The 21,761-nt window shown below is 35.7% G+C and overlaps 2 protein-coding genes across 3 annotated transcripts; both read left to right on the forward strand.

The window, feature by feature from the left end:
- Positions 1-1,052: 1,052 nt before the first annotated feature.
- Positions 1,053-11,875, forward strand: LOC110830262 (multiple inositol polyphosphate phosphatase 1). The gene is made up of 10 exons (XM_022064952.2): positions 1,053-1,200; positions 3,663-3,835; positions 4,463-4,591; positions 6,051-6,229; positions 6,762-6,881; positions 7,895-8,045; positions 8,278-8,378; positions 8,988-9,097; positions 10,099-10,302; positions 11,302-11,875. Exons 2-10 carry the CDS (start codon positions 3,676-3,678, stop codon positions 11,456-11,458), a joined length of 1,311 nt encoding a protein of 436 aa, XP_021920644.1. The 5' UTR covers positions 1,053-1,200; positions 3,663-3,675; the 3' UTR covers positions 11,459-11,875.
- Positions 11,876-12,332: 457 nt separating this feature from the next.
- Positions 12,333-21,369, forward strand: LOC110830261 (multiple inositol polyphosphate phosphatase 1). Of its 2 annotated transcripts, none has more exons than XM_022064951.2 (10): positions 12,333-12,423; positions 13,901-14,073; positions 15,010-15,138; positions 15,883-16,061; positions 16,305-16,424; positions 17,194-17,344; positions 19,116-19,216; positions 19,587-19,696; positions 20,494-20,697; positions 21,094-21,369. In XM_022064951.2, the coding sequence occupies exons 2-10, from the start codon at positions 13,914-13,916 to the stop codon at positions 21,251-21,253; spliced, it is 1,314 nt and encodes a 437-aa protein (XP_021920643.2). In that variant the 5' UTR covers positions 12,333-12,423; positions 13,901-13,913; the 3' UTR covers positions 21,254-21,369. The 2 variants fall into 2 exon arrangements, with proteins under 2 accessions (XP_021920643.2, XP_021920642.2); XM_022064950.2 differs by having other exon boundaries at positions 12,366-12,490.
- The last annotated feature ends 392 nt before the right edge of the window (positions 21,370-21,761 follow it).

Genomic DNA, 21,761 nt, shown 5'->3' on the forward strand with positions numbered 1-21,761 from the left:
TAATGTAATTAATTTAATTTATTTTAGATGTAGATTATATACTATGTATAACTTGAATTATACACGAACGACTTTGGGGGTACAAAGTTGAAGATAAATTATATTTGGTGGTACGCGACGACATCTTAGGGGGTACGTGAAATTTAAAAAAAATATATATATTATTTTATGATAACACTGAATAATCAGTAATGTAATTTATTTAATTTATTTTAGATGTGGATTATATACTATGTATAACTTGAATTATACACCAACAACTTTGGGGGTACAAAGTTGAAGAGAAATTATATCTGGGGGTACGCGAACAAAAAAGGTTGAATACCACTGCTTTAGACGATGATGAGAAGTTTCTGTAATATGGGTGATGAAAAAGTTAAAGTAACATTACATTTCAGGAAAGGAATTAAGGAGAAAGCGAGTTGAATCACTGGAATTCTACAAAGTCTGTGTGGGTGTACAGTCCCAATTTAATCCCATTTTTAGGTGTTCTTCACTCCCATCCATATTTTTATTATCCCTTCCTAATGGCGTATTTTAAAACATAGCTGGAAAGTCACGGAGATAAGTCAGAATGAACATGAAATACACCAGAAACATGTTTAGACTGCCTAAATGAACGTAGTAGAGATTTCATATTGACACGTTTTGACTACTCTGAGTAGTTTCGGTGGAAAACAGAATTTTTATCAACTCCGTATGGTCTTCTGTATTGATTATTCCCTTATCAAATCTACCACAACGCGTAGGGACAACATTTAATTTGCTTGAATCAACGAGACGTGATAAGTAAAGAACATTCTAATTGATTTTTTTTTTTGGAGTTCTTAAATGCGGATTCTGCTCAACCGTGGGGTAGAATCTATGCGTCTGAGGACTTTTTTGAAGTAAAAGGCGACGGGGTCAGAGGGGTAGCAGATAAGGAAGCGTATGTTGTCCATCCTTCAAACATAATTTCCCAGCGGCGATACATTGTAGCTCCATGAGTCATATCCTGTATCGATAATGTATTTGGTTTACACAGTCTAGTGACGTAGGGGAAACGCACAGTTTGGTCCCGGATACAGTATACCACCCTCTGTTTCGTCCGCCATTTGCTGTCCGAATGCAGTTATGACAACAGGGATGTGTCTGTGAGTCGTGCAGAGTTCGACGTGATCGAGGTTCAGGTTGAAATTACTTGACGTAAAAGGTTTTGAGGTGAGATCTCGGTTGTCGGTAGTTTGTGAGGTAATTCTGTGTACGTTTGCAAGTTTTCAATGTTTTATAAAGAGTGATATTTTTAAAATAAATAAATTTGGCACGAAATGAACAATGTTACAGTACAGTCTTTGCAGGAGATCTGCAGAACTTGATTGTAAAATGTCCTGATACCATAGTTAAACAATATCGTGAATGTTTTGTTTCATGCAGAATTTTGACTGAATGAAGTAATACTACGAATAATAATTTAAATTGTTTCGTACAGTATTAAATTTGTTAACCCACGTGTCCATATTGCCTTGAAAAACAAAGTACTTTCGTGGACTGCAGAAATATTAACATATTTCAGACAATTATTTATTTTAATCCGTCTGATCACAATATAATTTTATTTAAAATTTTCTTATAATTAAGATAATAAAATATCATTCATGTTCCATATCGATTGATCGATTTACATTTCGGAACATGAGTGATATTTTATTATCTCAATTATAAGAAATTTTAAATATTGTGATCAGACGGATTAAAATAAATAATTGATATAATATTCACAATATGACGCAATTACACTATATTTCAGAAAGGTAAATAGAAAATTAAATATGGCTGTCTTATTTGATGGTACGTCGTCTAGTGTGGTAGAAATTGACCCTGATGATGAAGGCAGCATGCACCTCTGTAACGTAGGAGAACTTATACCATACTACACGTCGCATCATCCCAGGAGACAGCCATTTTGAAGATGTTTGCAGATTCTTAACAGTGGAAACCTAGGGCCACGCGCATTGATACATTTTGAAGTTTCCATTCGTGTGTTTCATCATTGTTTTGATCTTGTGGTGAACAGTTTCTAGACGTATCGTAAGTAGTAATTATTTTCACTCAATCTGAAATTTAGATTTGTAGTTTGCAATTGTCTTATTCTTACAATGCTAGTGTTTATAACTCAGTCTGAATAATTAAAAGTTCTAAATCTGTGTGTGTTTTGTATCGCGTAAGTACCAGTAAGTACCTCCATTACCAGGGCAGTGGACTCATCATCCGCGTATTTGTGTGGTAAAGATCTGAGTGGAATTAAATTGTCTAACTGTTGTACTACGAAACGAACGATTTCCGCAAAATATATGGCTAATTATCTGCGAAAAATGAGAAACTTTGTTGCCAGAATTTCGAAACATTGACTTGAGCAGAAAGTTTGGGCGGATTATGAAAATCCTGCATATGCAAAATAATTTTGTTTGTATGTTGACGGAAGGCATTATTTTTACATAAATTTCGCGTCGTAAAGCAGACGAAACTGGGAAAGAAAAGCTGATAAACGTGTGTATAAAATCACTAAATTGTCGGAAAGAGACAACAGCCAAGGTACTCGCAAAGTGGCGAAGTTCTGAAGATGAAATTAATGCTCAGGACATGGATCATATACTTCACTCAGCTGAACATTGTCAATCACTCGGTTAGTAAAATGAATTGCGAGTTATAAAAGAATTATATCTCCTTAACATTCCTAGAGCATCAATCATGTTCACTATTGCGGATGGTCCAGTTTCGCCACGTCAATATACAGAGTGATTAAAATCTTAGGTTATGTTGCGTGACCATAAACAAGTCTTTACAGTTAATGTACGTGCTAGATACTGCATTCATCGTACCGGATGAGCACAAAACAACTGTACACTTTCACATTGTTGTAGAAAGCAAATGCAGCGTATATAGAACTTCACACTTACACTAATCGATAGAAAAACTGTCAGAGTTTTGTACACCCCGAAGTTCGATATGCGCTCTGCAAGTCACGCGGCAAATGGTGTCCCAAACTTTGAGCAGAGTAAACCTGATGATGGAAGCTATCTCAGTTGTGATTGGCTGCCTCAATTATGGCAAAGATTGAGGCACAACTCTCCAACATCTCTGTTACGGGGTAGCCATTTTCGAAACTAGTGACATCTAGCGGAGGCGTGCAAAAGCAACAATCACATGGGTTGTTTTGAAACAACATTTTGAGAGTTTTTCTGTTGACTGGTGTGGGGATGAAGTTCTGTGTATGCTGAATTTGCTTTCTGTGTCATGTTGAAAGTGTAATGTTCCTTTGTGTTTACTCTGTGTGTAAAGTGAACATTTAATTCTGTAACATTTATCTCTAATCATTAGAGCGTCAGTAATTTGTAGACGTGGGGTGCCAACCACCAAATTTTCTACATGAGGGTCTTGTTATAAAAAAAAACAATGACACAATCATTTCCTGAAATAATTATTCTTTGGTTTCCTTTAAAAATCACTTGTTCTTGTTCTTCACCAAATTTTTTCGAACACTATTGTTTTACTAAGTCTCTGTTGACTTTGGTTCAAAGACATTTTTCATTCAGTTACGTCTCGTAACGTGTAGATCAGGCCTTTGATATCCTAACTTCATTTGTTATAAGCTGACTTTTATGTCTGCACTATCACTTTTATAGGGACACTTGCAGGATGTTGCCACTAATTTTGTGGGCCAGTTTGGTGGGCTGTCAGGTAACTGCGAAGGCTGATTCCTGTTTTGCACAAAATTACAACCCATATGTGCTGTTCTCCACCTACACACCTTACGAGTTTGTACATGAGAATACAGACGACCCAGTGCACATTCCTCGTGAGTACTCGTTTTACAATTTTTTTTTCAGGTTGCAAAAGGTATTTCAAAGCATTTAAGTTTTCTGATATCCAGCAGACTTGCGTTTTTAAACCTTTCTTACTAAAACACTTATTGATTTGCAAGGTGATATGTATGAAAGCAAATTATATAATTATATATATATTGACCTTTCCTCCAGGGACACCCTGTATATATATATACAGGGTGTCCCTAGAATCACCCTGTATATATATACAGGTGTCCCTAGAATCACCCTGTATATATATACAGGACGTCCCTGGAATCAGCCTGTATGTATATATATATATATACTGGGCGTCCCTGGAATCACCCTGTATATATATAGGGTGATTCAAAAGGTTAGGGCCAAACTGTTGGATCTTATAGAGGGACTCAGAGAGAACAACTTTCGATTAGAAATCCATGTCCTCCGACGTTATCCTGAGTCAGTCGAGGCCGTTGAAGCTAGGGAAGTCTGATAACGTACCGCTGAAATAATCGTAATTTGCTATTCTCCTATATTATGCGAATGAAAGTTATGACACTTATAAGAAAGTACAGGATTTTGAAACTTTTGGTCTTGCAAAACGTTTTTTAAATAGAAACATTATTTATTTCGTACAGAATGTCGGCCTGTTCAGTTCTGGATTTTATCTCGCCATGGAACAAGATACACAGATGCAGCTGGTATTAATAACATGTGGTCTCTTATCTCTTTACGAGATCACATCATTACTAATAGCAAGAATGGACGTAAGTAACAAACATTATGTGAAATATGGCCATACACCATTAAAAGTTAGCAACATTCGAATATAATGAAAATAGATCACCCTTTTGTACATAGGCCATATCTGTTTGACCCAGAGGATGCATGTCCAATATATTTAGGATGCTTAGATGACCCATTATTCAGTGCGGGTCCCAACTTTTCGTTGGCTCGATCTATAGAGATTAGGTAGGCGTCCTTGGGTGAGGGATCGGCCTGTCGCAAGGCCTCTACCTGTACACATGACAGCACAACACAGAAAAACGCGAACAAACATCCATGGTTTGAGTGGGATTCGAACCCACGGTCCCAGTGACCAAGCGACACGCCTCAGACCGCGCGGCCACTGTGACGGCATGTCCAATATAACTACTTGTATTTTACTTTAAGAGAACGCTGCGTAGCTTGTAACTTACAAATTCTGTGAAATGAATTGTAGGCTCCGAGCATGGAATGCAAGTATATTACGTTGAAACAAATAAACATAGCAAATATTTGTACTTGATGTTTTCTTTTCAGAATATTTAATATTTCTGCAACAGAAATTATTTTTGGTGTGCCTATGCTACAGTTTCTTTTTCGCTCTATAAAATTTAGCTTGAAGCCACGTTTATATATGTATTTTTTCTTTTTGTGTGATATGTTTATCTTTGCTGCATATAATTATTATCACGTATCATTTACACTGAAACGTGTATTTTAGTTCCTTGGAGATCAGTGGATTTAAACATTAAATTGAGAAAACTGTTACATGGAAGAGATTTAACTATGTGATAAATTGTCTGTCACCTGTATATATTCAATGCTACACGGTAAAATACCTATAATAAAAACTCGTAATTACGTGTTCTTTTGAAGTTAATTGATCAGTTTATGTTAAAAGGTGGAATTTTTAAATTGTTTTGCTTCTAAAAGAAAGTGAATTGTCCTGTGATATTTTCGTCGCTTTTGATTGCATTGTTGATCTTAAAATTAATTCATTCCTGATGTCAGCCTTGGTGTTCGTTAGGTTAGGTTAGGTTAGGTTTGGGGATTGAATGCTTAGAAAACAATTGGTTTCAAGCAAAGCAGTTTGTGATAATGAATACAGTGTATCAAATACATTGCTGATATATAATATCAGGAGTTTTTTAAAAGATAATTGTGTGAAAAATATTCCTCTTGAATATATTATTTTGTAACAGCTTGTCAAATATTGAGGTTATGAACTCATTAATGGGTATTTTAGGATAATGATGATGATGATGATGAAGCAGGAGGAACGTGGAAGAAATTATTTTTGAACGAAGTACTTTCCAAGTTCTAAGGAGACTAATGGTATAAATACATTTACTTTCTTTACTCTGCAGATGGGTATATGATCACAGAGTATAATTTATACCAAAATTACGTGTTATGCAAGTTTAAAAATATGTTTAACTTTTTTTTTGTTCAATAAAATAGGAGGTACATTGTGTGCCCAAGATGTGGACAATCTCAAGAAGTGGACACCACAAGCTGTCTTAACTTTATCAATGAATCTGGCACCGCAGGGTTATAAAGACTCGTACAATGTGGCACGACGTTTCAAGTCTAGATTCCCAGCATTGCTCAACCAGTCGTACAGCCCTGAAAAATTTGAGGTTAGTGCACTGAAAATAGTTCAGCTCAAAGTAAATATGACACTCATATATGAAATAGCTGAGTAATTAGGAAGAAATTTTGACATGAAATTGTGAAACCTAAATTCATATTGAGGCTTAGATAATTTTTAAATTAAAAAGTGTATAGTTTGGTGCAAAATTTAAATTTATTCTTTAATTTCAGATAGATGGCTGATGAATAACTGTCAGTAGGCAGATATATTTCATATATATACACATTTTATTCATGTCTTTTGTGTGCGTTGAAATTTTTGCATTTTGTATCGCTGCTTTCAGGATTTGTAAACTTTCTGGTGGATATTATGTACAGGAATACATCACTAAGCTGTAAAATTTTAACTTGTATTCTGGTTATTTAATATTCAAAATTTGGGACCGTAATTCTTACTAGAACTTTTCCTTTGTGTCTCACAGTTTAAATCCTTGTGCTCAGTGCCACGTTGCAACAGCACTGTAGTTGTTCCTTGCAGTCGGAGTTCGCTGAAATATAGGCAGGGACTTTCCGTTTCAGATCCGCTATACAAACTCGCAACGAACTACTCTCACAGCACTTGCTTTTGTTGATGGAATATTTGGCAGTACTGTAGATGTGGTATTACCTAAACCTATACCTGGTGACCCACTTCTTAGGGTAAGAATATGAAGTCGATATTTTTTTAACACAAAAATTTGTGAGATTTATTGATCTGACATTAGTTGCAGATTTGTCCAGATCCAACCTGACATTTTGTATGATTTGTTGTTGAAGGTGCACATATTTAATAGTCATCAGCGCCTCTTTTCTTAATAAATACCACTTTGGATTAAATTCTGTGTGGTAGATCTACATTAAATTTGTCAAGCTGTTTTGGTAGAGTTTGGCCACTTCAAGAGCCAGAATCAACTTTTATGTTTATCTCCTGAGTTCTTGGTAAAATTTTGTTGATATCTGGTAAATGAAACTTCAGTTATACATGTGTTAACATATGTAAGTTTCAGCTCCTTTAATTTATTTAACATTTTCATTACTTCAAGATCATAAAGACATTATTTAAATTTTCAATGTTGGCGTAAGGTACGCAGAATCATATGCAGGAGAATTTTATTTCCTTGTTTGCGATCTGCTGTGTAGATTGTAAAATTCAGCGGGGGGGTATTTATTGTTCTATGTTATAATTTATTAACCTTTATCAACTGTTTATTGTTGATTGTGCATCGCACTGACACATTGCTTAACTGTTGACCCTGAAGTTGAAGTCTGGCCGGCAGCCCCATAGTACTGGGGTCAAATCACCTTTCCCTGTATGATACAGGTTAGGCAAAACATACAACTTGAATGAGTAACAGATCTAGGATTTAATTTTTGGCTGATGTTTTTAAAAATATATTCAGAAATACTCAATTTCATTACATAGATTTGCATATCAGTTATGTTATTGACATATATAGTAATCTCCTTTATCGCCAGTTCTTTGCGAGAAAATTATGCCAGAAAATAAATTTTTATTTTGATCATGTTTTCAGTCAATTTTAGGGGAGATGAATATGAAATCATAAAACGTCCCTCCCTCTGCGTTATTATAATACTCCCTGAAGAATATTGTCACATATATTTCCAGTGGATTGAAAAATTATGTGAGTACAGTTTGTTACTTATTGTCACAGCCTTCTCACTATTGTGATGCATGGAAAAGTGAAGTGGACAATAATCCAGCCACATTGCAGGAGTACATTGCTTTCAAGAAAGGTCCAGAGGTTGCGGCAATCATACAGTCTGTCTCCAACAGATTAGGATTTACCAGGTCAATTAGTTATGGTATGTATATGTTGTTTGGGCATGGGACTGGGTAAAGGAGAACATATTTTAATTAAGAACATTATATGTCAATGTAGGATTTTAGGTTTTTATGGCAGTGAGTACGAAGATGGCTATCTTCTGGGTCGTAGCGCCGTGTAGTCTGGTAGAAGTTTACCTACGTTTCATAGGTCCTAGCTGCCTCCAACATCATGGCACCACTGCAATTATGAAGTATATTCTTAATTTTCAGACAACTTGAGTAAGATGTACGCTATTTGTCGATTTGAAAAGGCGTGGCATGTGGACAGTGTCTCGCCGTGGTGTGCTGCCTTCTCTGAGGATGAGATGAAGGTGAGTCTTAATAACTTGTTCTGTTAACTTTCTTGCTGTTGGTGAACAAATGTTATTTGGCTATCTTAGCCATTATTTATATGTTTAAAAATGTGCGTGTGTGTGCCCTTAGAATGTATAATTATTATCCAGCACACTAATTTTTGTTCGTGCTAGTTTGAAACGTGATTTATATTGCATTACATCAGATACAATGTGGAACATGAAGTTCTGTATGATAATACATTATTGTCACTAACATCTCAAAGTTTCATCGTTAATTTAGAATTTACAAGGTTGAATCTTAATATATTTGTGAATAAACAGTAACTCACAATTGAGAAGTATTTTTTTAAAAAATGAGAACAGTTCAGCATTGGCATTTGTGCTGGCCGCAGTAGTCACACAGTCTGAGGCATGGACCTCATGCGCCTGGACGCTACGACGGTGGTTTCGAGTCCCGCTCAAGGCATGAATGTTTGTAAAATGGGGGGTGAAGTCAGTCGCCTACACACTGTGCCCCCTGTTCGCTAAAAACGACTGACACTTGTCGCCTTGTAAATAGACTAATGGCTGAGAGGCTTAAGTCTGACCACAGTTTGAAGGACACTTACATCAATAATGTTATAGGTGCTGGAATACAAAGAAGACCTCTCAGCTTATTACAGACATAGTTATGGCAGTGCTTTGAACCAGGATGTTGGCTGTCCCCCAGTGAAAGATTTTCTTGATCGATTCAGGTATGATCTTAGGGTTTGAACCTCATAGTGCCAAGCTTAGCGCTACAGACTATACAAATATATTTTGGTACCACGTCTTAATGTATTTGTGAATTACATTTAATAGACAACTAACACCTAAGCATAATCATGGCTATCGTAGCAGAACCAGCCTCGTTGGCTAGATAATTTCAGTGGCAGTAAAACAGATAAACTGATTGGAAGGTATTTTGTAGTTATTCATGTTGTTTGTTATTGTGAGACTTCAGGATAAATATGTCTGACAGAAGTGTCTTTCTTCATTATCTGTTATGCTTCTGTTATTGTATACTTCTTCATGGAGAAACAGGAAGATTAGACTGATTTCCAGGCAACATATTCTTTTCCGTTCCTCCAGATCTGACAGCAGAATATTTTTCTGTCGGTATCATCTTAATTAAAACAGATTAATTATTAGAGATTTTTTAGGTGAGTCTTGAATTACATTCCAGGTCTTAATTAGTAGTCTCGTGTGCATAAATTTTAATTAAACTGTCTTTTTGTTGATCTGCTCTGACAGGAAATTATGTTACGTGCTTTTCATAAAATGTTTTCTAAATAATAAATAATTTTAGACAGTAGTTATGAAAGCTGAATTTACGAATTTTACATATTTATTGAATTTTATGGGTACTGTGATACATTTACAGAAATGTAATAATGTGCGCAAGATACTTTCACTCTCACATTTATATTGAATTCCATAGACGAAGTTCACATCTCATAAAGATGTGTGAACCTTCCTTAAGAAAAGTACGAGCAGGCCGTGAAGAAAGCAGTAGCAGTGTTTGGTGAGATTTCGAGTAATCGTAGCAGGAATATGAAGATGAGTGTCTTCTGGGTTATTGTGATGTGTCACTCATCGCCATGACGATGGAAGCACCTCTGAAATATCTGTAAAATTTACCAGATTACATGGTGCAAGAACCCGGAAGGCAGCCATCTCCAGTAGTAGTAGTAGCGTTGATAAGCTTGTGTTGTAGCAAACTGGAGAATGGAGAAGACCAGCCTGCCGGAGTATTTTACTTCAGTCACGACACAGATATGCAGTTGTTTTTCACCTCTCTTGGAGTTGGAAAGGATTTGGAAGCTCTCACTCACTCCAACTATGCATCAATGGGAAATAGAAAATGGAGAACATCCTTGCTTACGCCCTTTGCGGCCAACTTTGCAGCTATTTTCTTCAAGTGAGTATGGAAAGTCTTCGTCAGTGAATATTAAAACCCTGTTTTTATAAACACGTAGTACAGATTGTAGTCTAGACTCTACTCATCCTGTAATTTGATGACTAACAAGAAAAATATGGAGAACTGGTGGAATTTATTAAGCAGAGCAGATTTAACACCCCCCCGAAACACCATGCTAGTCTGTCTGATAATGGTGTTTCTATACCTGCAATGCGTGTTTCTTCAGGACATCACAGGTTAAAATATAAGCAAAAAGGTTGGCTATTGTGACTGTGGTTTTTTATCAGTCACTCCGAGCATGGGATAGTATCTTTAATTTTGCCATGACCACTTCTTTCCAAGTCTTTTCAAATTCATTATTCACTAATCACCCCATAATTTGACATCATGTGGCCTGAGCTAATGAGAGAGATGTTAGAACAGTGGTATAAATTGGGCGTTGTAATTCAATTTATAGAAGGCTACGATATTGTGAAGATTGCCGACTTCACATTATCCCTCTGAATCGCAATTCTGACGAGGGGCTGTATGAAGTTTTCAGGTGAAACCGATACAAATTCCACTTGATGATGAAATTTTTGTATGTTGGTAAAAAGATTAAACTTTAATGGGACAACTTTGTTGTGGAAAACAGCTGCAAAAGTTTCAATTGGTAGGATGTTATGCCATTGGATGGTAGTATAATATTAAAATGGATCTTATATAAATGGGATGTGGAGATGGTTGACTGGATTCAAGTAGCTGAGGATAGGTACTAATTGCAGGCAATTTAGAACATGGTAGGTACTGTACCGTGAAGTTCCGTAAAATTAAGGAACTGTCCTGAGCAGGAAGTGAAAAATTTCATGAAAATTTGAAGAATTATTACTTACTATGAGAAAATAGTGGTAAATAGTTAAAAATCTCTCCTTCATTTCTTGTAGCCTTATTTCATAGTAGTTATACTGAAAATGCCTCGATGGGTTTTGGGAGGATGAGCGTAGTGTCGTCTTCTTACAGATGTGACGATGGACACTTTGGAATCCAGTTCTATCTCCAAGAAAGACTGCTGTTACTTGATGGTTGTGAAAGTTCTCCGTGGGGCCTGTGTGACTGGTCTGTTATCAAGCAAAAGTATGAATCCATTTCTCAGAATTGCGACCTGAGTTTCTGTTAAAATTACAAAGACGAAATTGTTCCTGCCTTCGTTGTATTCTTGGGATGATAACAGCACCATGTCCAAAATTAGTGACTTCTGGTAAAATTCATTCTTAAATTATAAATGGTAAGACAATTTTCCAAACTAAAAAATCATAAATGTTATTTTGTTACAATCCTACGAGCGATAATTTGATTCTTCACAAAATATATGTGTCGATTCCTTTTGTTTGCTTCTCAAAATAAACAGAGTTCATTTTCCTAACCTAATTAATTTTATTTAACTTATTGGTGCTATATTTTCTTGGAGATAGGAATACAATTTTTGGGCACATTTGAAAATATTTCTGAGTTTCTGTAAACCTGCCTAATGCGCACCTGTCTGTCTCTGCAGCACTTCGAATGATTATATTTTAAATAAAAGTGATTTTTTAAAGTCTGTGTAATTATTTATAATTTGAAAAGTAAGTGGAAAATATATTAAAGTACAAGGATCTGCTGACTGAAATAAAATGTATATGGAATATGAAGGTAAAACTGTATTTAATATCTATAATGATTATTTTAATGTTTCATGTTTGCATGCGATGAGAAGTGTATCGTGCCTACCCTACTTAATGATACCGAAAACGATGGTGAACGTATTTATACCATAAGTGTTGGATATTTGCTAATAATTTCTGGTTTGTTGTTGTTGTTGTTAAAAATGAATTATCTTCCACAGCTGTGTTCAATGACTGTACTTACATAACACTAATGTAATCATTTATGCAGAATAGACAGCTGAATAATTGCTGTTGTAGACAAATGGCATGTGTGTTCTATTTACTTCAGAATGTATATAATAATTTTCATTATTTGTTTTTAGCTATACATATTTAATTAAGCTTTTCTTTTCTGATAAATAGACTCTAATGACATGCTGGTATATAAACTGAGCCTAAACTAAACTTAACCTCCAGTTTGCACGTGCTGGTGAATTGGGTAAGTGTTTTCGTAATATCCCAAAATAGCAGATGCCACTGTGAAAAAGGGAGACAAGAAACATAATGTAAGTTGTCTAAGGTGTTTGTGTTTATTCAGAATGTTAATTTCAAATAGTACACAGTTTGTTTGTTTTAGTAATCGCAGACTTATTTATACGGGAAGCAGCTTCCTACCTGATCTTTCCTGTCAATATCTTCATAAATATATTTAGAAAATTCTAAGGGCTTTAAAAACAAAATAAGAAATTTGAAACTTTATTCTAGAACAATAACACATTTTTGAGGGATTTCAGTTCTTTATAAATTCTCTTAAGGAAACCACAAATTTATGGAGCAAATTCCTTCTTGGGAAGCAAATAGTTGCTCAGCTAAAGAATAAATCTCCTTCCTTTTATGGAACCTGAGATTTTGTTATCAAGATAGTCCACAACACTGCACCCTGTTTCTTTAATGTACATTTTAAAGTTGCCCTCCTATCTATGCCTACGACTTCCAAGTGGCCTCTTCCCTTCAGATTTCTGACAAAATTTCTCTCCTGTACATGACCATCTTTCATTTTATCACCCCGATAACATTTACCTGCATTTTGGCATATTTAGAAACAAAATGTAATTGTTATTGTCATTGTCTGGTTCAGAACAAAGTACCCTGTCTCATATGCTTAGAGAAACACTTCACGATAAGTCACATGACATTTTTGGAAACACAGCATCTCAACTCTGAGGACTGAACTTAAGTTTTAATTATTTTAAAGTGATAGAGTGTACTTTGAACAAAGAGAGATAACAGATTGGAAAGCTGAGGAAATTGCACAATATGTAACCATAATTTGTGCAACATTTTCTCCTGTTTATTATTGCTGTTCACAGGTAATTGGCTTTTAAACATTTTTGACATAAATACGTCTATACAGAAAGGTCATTCAGCAAAAAAGCGTAACGAAGATGTGTAAGGTCCATATCAACAATGTGTAAATATGGACCGACAGTGGTCAGCTTTTATATGAACTCCTGCGTGCACTGTTATGTTACCTAAGAAACTAATTGTTACGTCGTCTGTTTACTCGGCATTGTTGTGTTACATTACTGCCGTCAACAATTCGCTTTCGTTATTGCGGAAAGAGCTGAGCTGTGATTCGCTTGTAGAAGAAGTGTGTCGTAGACTAGATAATTTTGTGCTGGTAAAAACATTTTAGAATATCACAGGTACTTATCTTATATAAGAACTATTACATTGCATTACATTACAGAGACGTATTTACGTCAGATTCTCCGGAACTGTGGTTCCACTGTCAAATTTTTAGTATCTTAGTAGAAATTGTTATATTGTGACCTTTTTTGATGAGTTTGGTTTTGTGTATTACCATTATTGCATTTTGTATTTATGTTAATTTATATATAGATCACTTTACTGACTTATAAAAGAGCTTATATTTTCTTTTTGTGGGATGTTATACTTTTCATTCACCTGTATAGGAGTACTCGCAGAATGCTGCTATCTATTTTGTTGGCCACCATATTGGTCTCTCTGGTGGCCGGTCACTATGATACGTGTTTAGCCGAAAATAAAAATCCGTATGTGATGTTCTCCACGTACACTCCGTATGAACTTGTGCATGAGAATTCGGATGATCCAGTCAGCATTCCTAGTGAGTATTGTTCTTCAAACTGTTGAAATTATATTATGTTTTGAAAAAGTTGGACAGTCTGATGGGTTTTTTTTTTTTGCAAATATGATATTTGTTTCATGCTTAATGTTGAAACAGTATTATGTAAACTAGATCTTTGAGATTTATAAAGAATTTTATTAGTATTTATTAAATCATGTGTCGTGTCCTAAGGGTCTGATAGTGAGTTAGTTCATAAACATGAGCACTATACTTATTTTTTGTTCTATCTCTCAGTACTTTAGATGTCACTATAAAAAAATTCAAGAAAATGCTATATAATATTAGTAATACTGACTGACTATGGGCTGGACGATTGGGGTTCGATATCCTATAGTGGCAGAGGATTTTTTCCTCTAGCCTTTGCGTCTGGACCAGCTCTAGCTCCAGCCTCCTATCCAGTGGGTACCAGATTGCTTTCCTCGGGGTAAAGCGTGGCTGAGAAGAGTCGCTGACCACCCACCCCTATCTAGCACCGGGGTTAAGAATGAGTAGGAGCTCTACTGCTCTCCCTCCAAGCGCCTTTGTGGCTTGTAGTGGGAGAAGCTTTAATTTTTCCTTACTTTAGTATTGTTTTCTGAAAACATATGTTGTAATATTGTCTACAATAATGCAGGTCACACTGAGCAAACTAGTGTGGAAGTGACTGAAAAGGACCATGATGTGAATCTTGACTTTGTTAACCATATTTCCTGACTGATAATTTTTGTGTTCATCCTAAGTCTTTCCAGGGACCTACAGTGGAAGTACCTTGAAAATACCACAGCAATCTTGTTCCAAATACCTGCCTACTCTTGCTGTTATATATTTCTGTCTCATTTAATATTACATAACCTCTGCAGGTAAAAATTCAATCCAATCAGATCACCACTGTAAGACACTAAATTTATGATTTGATTTAGTATTTGTTTCTTACAGAATGCAAGCCGATACAATTCTGGATTTTATCTCGCCATGGAACAAGATACACAGATGTAGATGGCATTAATGACATGTGGTCACTTATTGATTTCCGAGATCAAATAATCAATAATTATAAAAATGGATGTAAGTACCACTATAACATTGTTTCTCAAAGAACAAATGGAGGTTCGTCTGACATTCTCGGAGTTGGCCAAACAGTTTTAAGCAGAATTGTTTTCTTCTATAAGTGCCATACATTGAGCTAGATTTATATAAGTTTAAGAGGAACGTGGTCATTCTTAAATGCATTTTCATTTTGTTCATGCACATGTGATATAGTAATAGTCCAAAAGAGAATTATTATTACTCCCAGGGCCACAGTATACATTTCTTTGTCTTATATTTAATGAATTTATGTGAATGTTTATTACGACATACTAAATCAAATCCCGATCGAATGAATGTGCCTTTGGATCCAAAAATAAATAAATGAAGTTAGAGTAGATGTTACGTACGTATTTTAGAGCCTTTCTTTTAAACACATTGTGAGTGGTCGTAGGTCTTCAACACTTTAAACCAACCAGACTTGGTTGTGGTAGTTCTTTTGATAATACTTCGTAGTTCAAGTGCACAAGAAGCTATTAGTTTAAAATGAAAAGTGTGTGATAATGAATTTAATGAATATCTCTACATGAAATTACCAGAAGCCTTCAAGAAAGATTTCTCCGTGGAAAATATTTTTATGAAATCATCTGTAGAAAGCATTTGTGTGCTACGTGAATTATTTGTTCTGACAGGTTTTATGCGAATATTATTTATGAACTTGTACTGGATTTTTATGTTTGTGTAAAAACATATGTTGAAATTTGTTTGTTGCAAAATCCCCAGGGGGGGCATTATGTGCTGAGGATGTGGACAATCTCAAGAAGTGGACGCCACAAGCCGTCTCAACCGTGTCAATGAATTTGACTCCTCAGGGCTATAAAGATGCCTACAATTTAGCGCTACGCTACAAGTCTAGGTTCCCATCGTTATTGAATCAGTCGTACGATCCTGACAAGTTTGAGGTTAGTGCACAAATTTGAAGTTATGTCACATTGTAAAATTCACTACGGCATTGAGCTTTATTGCTGCTCAACATTTGTATAAAAATTTGTGAAAACGTGGTGGCAGAGCGATAAAATGTTCAGACCACCAAAATACAATTGCTGGTTCCACTGGAGAAAAATTTGTACGTCATCTTTTTTATTTTCTTTAACCTATTTATAAAAGGCCTGTATAGTATTCACAGAAATATTGTTCTGGTTTAGGTCAAATTTACCGAATCGCAGCGAACTACACTTACTGCATTTGCATTTATTGATGGGATATTTGGCAGCACTGTTGATGTACAGTTACCTCAGCCTATATCTCCTGATCCACTTCTTAAGGTAAGGATATAAAATATATTTTTTAAAACAAGATTTTAGAGTTAAGACATATTAACATATTCATATAACAATTACAAATATTATTCTTTTTCTTTAGCGCTACGGCCCTTTCAGTGTAGCCTTGGCTTCTCTTGCGATCGATGCCCAGTCTTCCCTATTCTGTACTTTAATTACAGATATTGCAACCCCAAAATATTTTTTTTCTGATTTTTATTTAAAATGTGAACCAAACAAGCGTTACTATATTTTGCACATCTTCCAGATAGCAGAACCATATTTGTAAATGTATGAGTATTGAGCGCAGTAAAGTCTTCTCGGGTGATAGACGATGTAAGAATGGACTTCAACTCTTTGCTTACATCGCTGATTGCCAAAGACATCTTAAAATTATATCTGAGTACCGAGTCTTCTCAGCTTAGAAATAAAGTCCTTTACGTCATGAAGAACTGGGGAAAATTAAAGAAAGTTGTAAGACGAATGTTTCAGACATTCTTAATTGAACCAGCTGATCATTATCGTCAGCCGTTAAAGATTAGGCCCTCTGACCTGTTCCAATTCCAGTGCATATGAAACTATGAATCATTGTAGACATTTAGTAGGACTCTTTGGATGGGTGATCAGCCCATAACAAGCAGGATTCACACCCGTGATCAAGGTTCACAGCCCACATTATGCAGCCACCGTTACTGGAACTCAAATTTATTGTTATGCTAGTATGTGGATGATTGAACAAGATTGTGTTGGTACACTTGTTGAATTACTGCTGCAGCCGTCGGACTACTGCACTGCGTGGATCAATGAAGTGCATGACAATCCGGACATAAAAAAGGAGTACAATGCATTCAAGAAGGGCCCTGAGATAGAAGAAGTCACACGAATTGTCTCTAAGAGGTTAGGATTCGGAAGCTCAATTGGTTTTGGTACGTATGTGTTACTTGGATATAAGAGAGGTAAAATTACAGGGGGAAAGAGAGAAAACTGCGTAATTTTGAATTACATGCTCTGAATTCTTCTCCTGATATTCTTCATCATCCATGTATTCGTGTGTAGTGAGAACGGATATTGGGTTGGTGATGTCCATCTGGACATATTTACATACATATTTACTGGTAACAAAATGACAAGTGAGGAGAGTTGTGCAGTGGACTTTGAGGTGCTGTCATCTGGTGGCCAAAGTGGGAACTATCAAACAAGTTATACGTAGTATATAATCTACACCTAAAATAAATTAAATAAATTACATTACTGATTATTCAGTGTTTATCATAAAATAAAATAATATATTTTTTTTAAATTTCACGTACCCCCTAAGATGTCTTCGCGTATCCCCCAGATATAATTTCTCTTCAACTTTGTACCCGCAAAGTTGTTGGTGTATAATTCAAGTTATACGTAGTATATAATCTACACCTAAAATAAATTAAATAAATTACATTACTGATTATTCAGTGTTTATCATAAAATAAAATAATATATTTTTTTTAAATTTCACGTACCCCCTAAGATGTCTTCGCGTATCCCCCAGATATAATTTCTCTTCAACTTTGTACCCCCAAAGTTGTTGGTGTATAATTCAAGTTATACGTAGTATATAATCTACACCTAAAATAAATTAAATAAATTACATTACTGATTATTCAGTGTTTATCATAAAATAAAATAATATATTTTTTTTAAATTTCACGTACCCCCTAAGATGTCTTCGCGTATCCCCCAGATATAATTTCTCTTCAACTTTGTACCCCCAAAGTTGTTGGTGTATAATTCAAGTTATACATAGTATATAATCTACATCTAAAATGAATTAAATAAATTACATTACTGATTATTCAGTGTTTATCATAAAATAAAATAATATATTTTTTTTAAATTTCACGTACCCCCTAAGATGTCTTCGCGTACCCATGTTTGAATACCACTGTTGTAGAGAACGCATGAGGATGTTATGTGTATCCTGGTACGGAACACTTTTCAAGCTTTTTTTCCAACATCAAGGTAGAGACGCATTTGCCTGTTTCAGTGCTCTTGTCCAATTGTGGGACTCGGTCCAGTAATTCAGTCGGTCATTAAATTTAAGGTTAAAATGAGAAATGCTCCTGGTGTTTTCTCATTTGAAGATTTTTATGCTTAATTAAGCACCAGCCATAAAGGATATGATAGAGTAGAGGTAAAAATTCATGCTTTCTTAATTAATCCTGGCACTAAATGGAGGTGTGTAGCCAGCCTCTTGGCATGAATTGGATAGGACCCCAAAGCCAGTCTGGAGATGGGAGAATTCTGTGCCTGTCAGCCGGCATTGTCGTGTTTTGTTCTGTCACCTGCTGGCATAAATAGACCTCAGGAGGAATCCTTTGTCAATCTTGGCCTAACATTTGAAAAATCCTGTTCTAATCTAATGATGGATTGAATTCAGATGTTCCAAAATTCAAATTAAATGGATGTTGTTTGTCAAAATATATTAATCTAAAATTTTAAGGAGTAAATTATCGAGTAATTGTCTCTCTTCTTAAGCCAGAAAGCTAGACGGGTCCTTTGAAATCTTAAAACGCATCACACAAATGTGATTGTTTTTAATATATGTCTTGAGAGTTTGTAGACCGTGTGATGATGCAAGCAGATCTGAATCATGAATCATTCACTGTGCTAGTGACATGGGAGGTAAATGTGGTGACAGAATGTTTTTATCTTCAGATAATCTGGACCTGATTTACACTATTTGTCGATTTGAAAAGGCATGGAATGTTTATAATATCTCGCCATGGTGCGCTGCCTTCTCCGAGGATGACTTGAAGGTGTGTCTGAACACTCTTGATCTATCGCGTCTTTCACTGCTTGTGAATACAAGTAATTATTCTGCATGTTAGCCAATATTAATCCAATTATCATTACATTCCTGAAAGACAGGGAATGTGGGTGTGTGTGAATTTGTAGGACATTTAAAGGAGATAATTACTAAGATAGAACCTTTTGGTCATGGGATTTCTTTAAACAAGTTTGATATTACAGTACTCTGCGTGCTTGGCAGAATATTTTTATTTATAGACTTGCAATTTCATAACATTGAAAGGGTAAACAAATAATTGTAGAAAGAGTAACATCCTTTTATTGTTTATACTTTCCGACCCCAGAAATTAAGCTGAACACATTTTATCAATTTCATAGGTTTTGGAGTACAAAGAAGACTTGGACTCTTACTACAAACGCGGTTTTGGCACCGAAATGAACAAGCTAGTTGGTTGCCCTCTAGCAAAAGATTTCATTGATCGTTTCAGGTATGAGCTTGGTACATAAAATCAACTAAGGATACTGCATCACTGTTCTTTATATATTTCATCCCTTGTACTTACAGGTGTAAATTTTAATGACCAGGTACATGTTCAGTAAGCACATACCAGCGTATCAAAGAATAATGGGGGAGGGTTTGTCACAAAACAGCTCACCGTAGTGGAAGTGGTGGTCTAGCGGTTAGAACGCTGGCCTTGTAATCCTGGGGTCTCGGGTTCGATTCCCGGCGGTGCCCGAATTTATAACTTGTGTTGGGCAAGGCCGTGGTCTAGGCAACACGGAGTTTTCCTCCGTGGCATCCCAACAATTACTCCATTCACACACAGAAGAAGGCAATGGCAAACCACTTCTGGATCATCTGCCAAGAACGTATATGAACAGGTCCCAGTCCGAGAAAAGGATGGAAGGATCCTGTTCATATGGACCTGTCCTCAGACAGAACACTAAATAAAAAAATATATAATTGCCAAAGTGTATATATTCATAAAACTTTGCATACCGTGTAGTGTATTAGAATATAAAATAAGCAAACTGACAAACTATTAACACTATAAAAAAGACACTAGTGCCATACGCGTTTCAACCTCAAGAGGTCATCATCAGTGGCGTCAAGGAAATTAATTCATTTAATCAAAACGGTTTAGAAAACTGAAGTAGAGTATTTTACAAAAGCGTATCAAGCAACACTACACTGGATGTTGGTATTCACAGGAACTTCTGAACAGTCTGCCCCTCCAAATACACGTTGAGTAACAACATTGACATTGACGACACTTTGTTGTAGAAAACTGGAGAATTGGGAAAGACAGCCTGCCGGAGTATTTTACTTCAGTCACGACACAGATATGCAGTTGTTTTTCACCTCTCTCGGAGTTGGAAAGGATTTGGAAGCTCTCACTCACTCCAACTATGCATCAATGGGAAATAGAAAATGGAGAACATCCCTGTTGACGCCCTTTGCGAGCAACTTTGTGGCCATTTTCTTTAAGTAAGTGTGAGAATGTCTTATATTATTAAAGAACAAATCTTGGAACTCTTCATGTATAGCAGAAATAGTAAAGGAAGGATACAGACTGAAGGTGTTTGAGATGAGGGTACTGATGGGAATGCTTTGACGAAGAAAGGATCGCGTTACAGGAGGCTGGAGAAAAATTGCATGAGATGCTTCATAATTTATATGAACAAAATTAATCTGTAGTCTGATAGGAATTGGCCAACATTTCAAGAGTACTTACTGCCTCAATCATCAGTTTGTAAGCAGTAAGTACATCTGAAGTGATGGTAATTTTCTACCAGACTACATGAAGGCATTCCAGAAGACAGCCATCATACTGACCAACATGAAAATCTGAAATTTCACTAACTGAACATCATTTGCTTACAGATGCGACGAAGGCGAACCCTTCCGAGTTCAGTTCCACCTGCAGGAAAAGTTGCTAAAACTTAAAGGCTGTAAAGATGATAAATGGGGTCTTTGCGATTGGTCTGTTTTCAAGCAGAATTATGGCTCCATTTCTAAGACTTGCAACCTTGATTTCTGTTGAATAGACACTGTTACTTTAAATTGGTGAGTTTCAGTATGCTTTATTTTATTTTATTTTCCCCACTTGAGGCCTTCAAACATGTCTGGTTAATTGTAATAAAGTTGTTTTGCAAATCATTGATATTTGGTTCTGATCCTGTCCTTAATTAATCTTTAAAGGGAAATGTGCCATTTATTTTTCCTTGTGATTTTTAAAATGACTTGAGGTCCTTCAAGGATAAATTACCTGATGACCTGTTGAAAATATGCCAAAAAAAAATATCGATTTTGCAGATTGGAAATTCCATGTTTGGTAAAAATAGCTTCAGGAGTCATTTAAATGCATCTACAAAGCTGCCACTGTCAGTTAAAATTCCATATTTGCAGTGCAGTGTGTGGACTGAGGATCCAGGGACACAGGGGATATGATATAGTATTATTTAATGTTTTTGCTATTTAAAACATAAGATTGAAATATACACGAATATAATTTAACCGTGCTCGAAAATGGGTTTGTGAGGAACCTAAGG

The sequence above is a fragment of the Zootermopsis nevadensis genome, unplaced genomic scaffold, assembly GCF_977971745.1.
Source record: "Zootermopsis nevadensis isolate Lab colony 2312 unplaced genomic scaffold, Znev_1.0 Znev_ptg000061l, whole genome shotgun sequence".
Taxonomy (NCBI): domain Eukaryota; kingdom Metazoa; phylum Arthropoda; class Insecta; order Blattodea; family Termopsidae; genus Zootermopsis; species Zootermopsis nevadensis.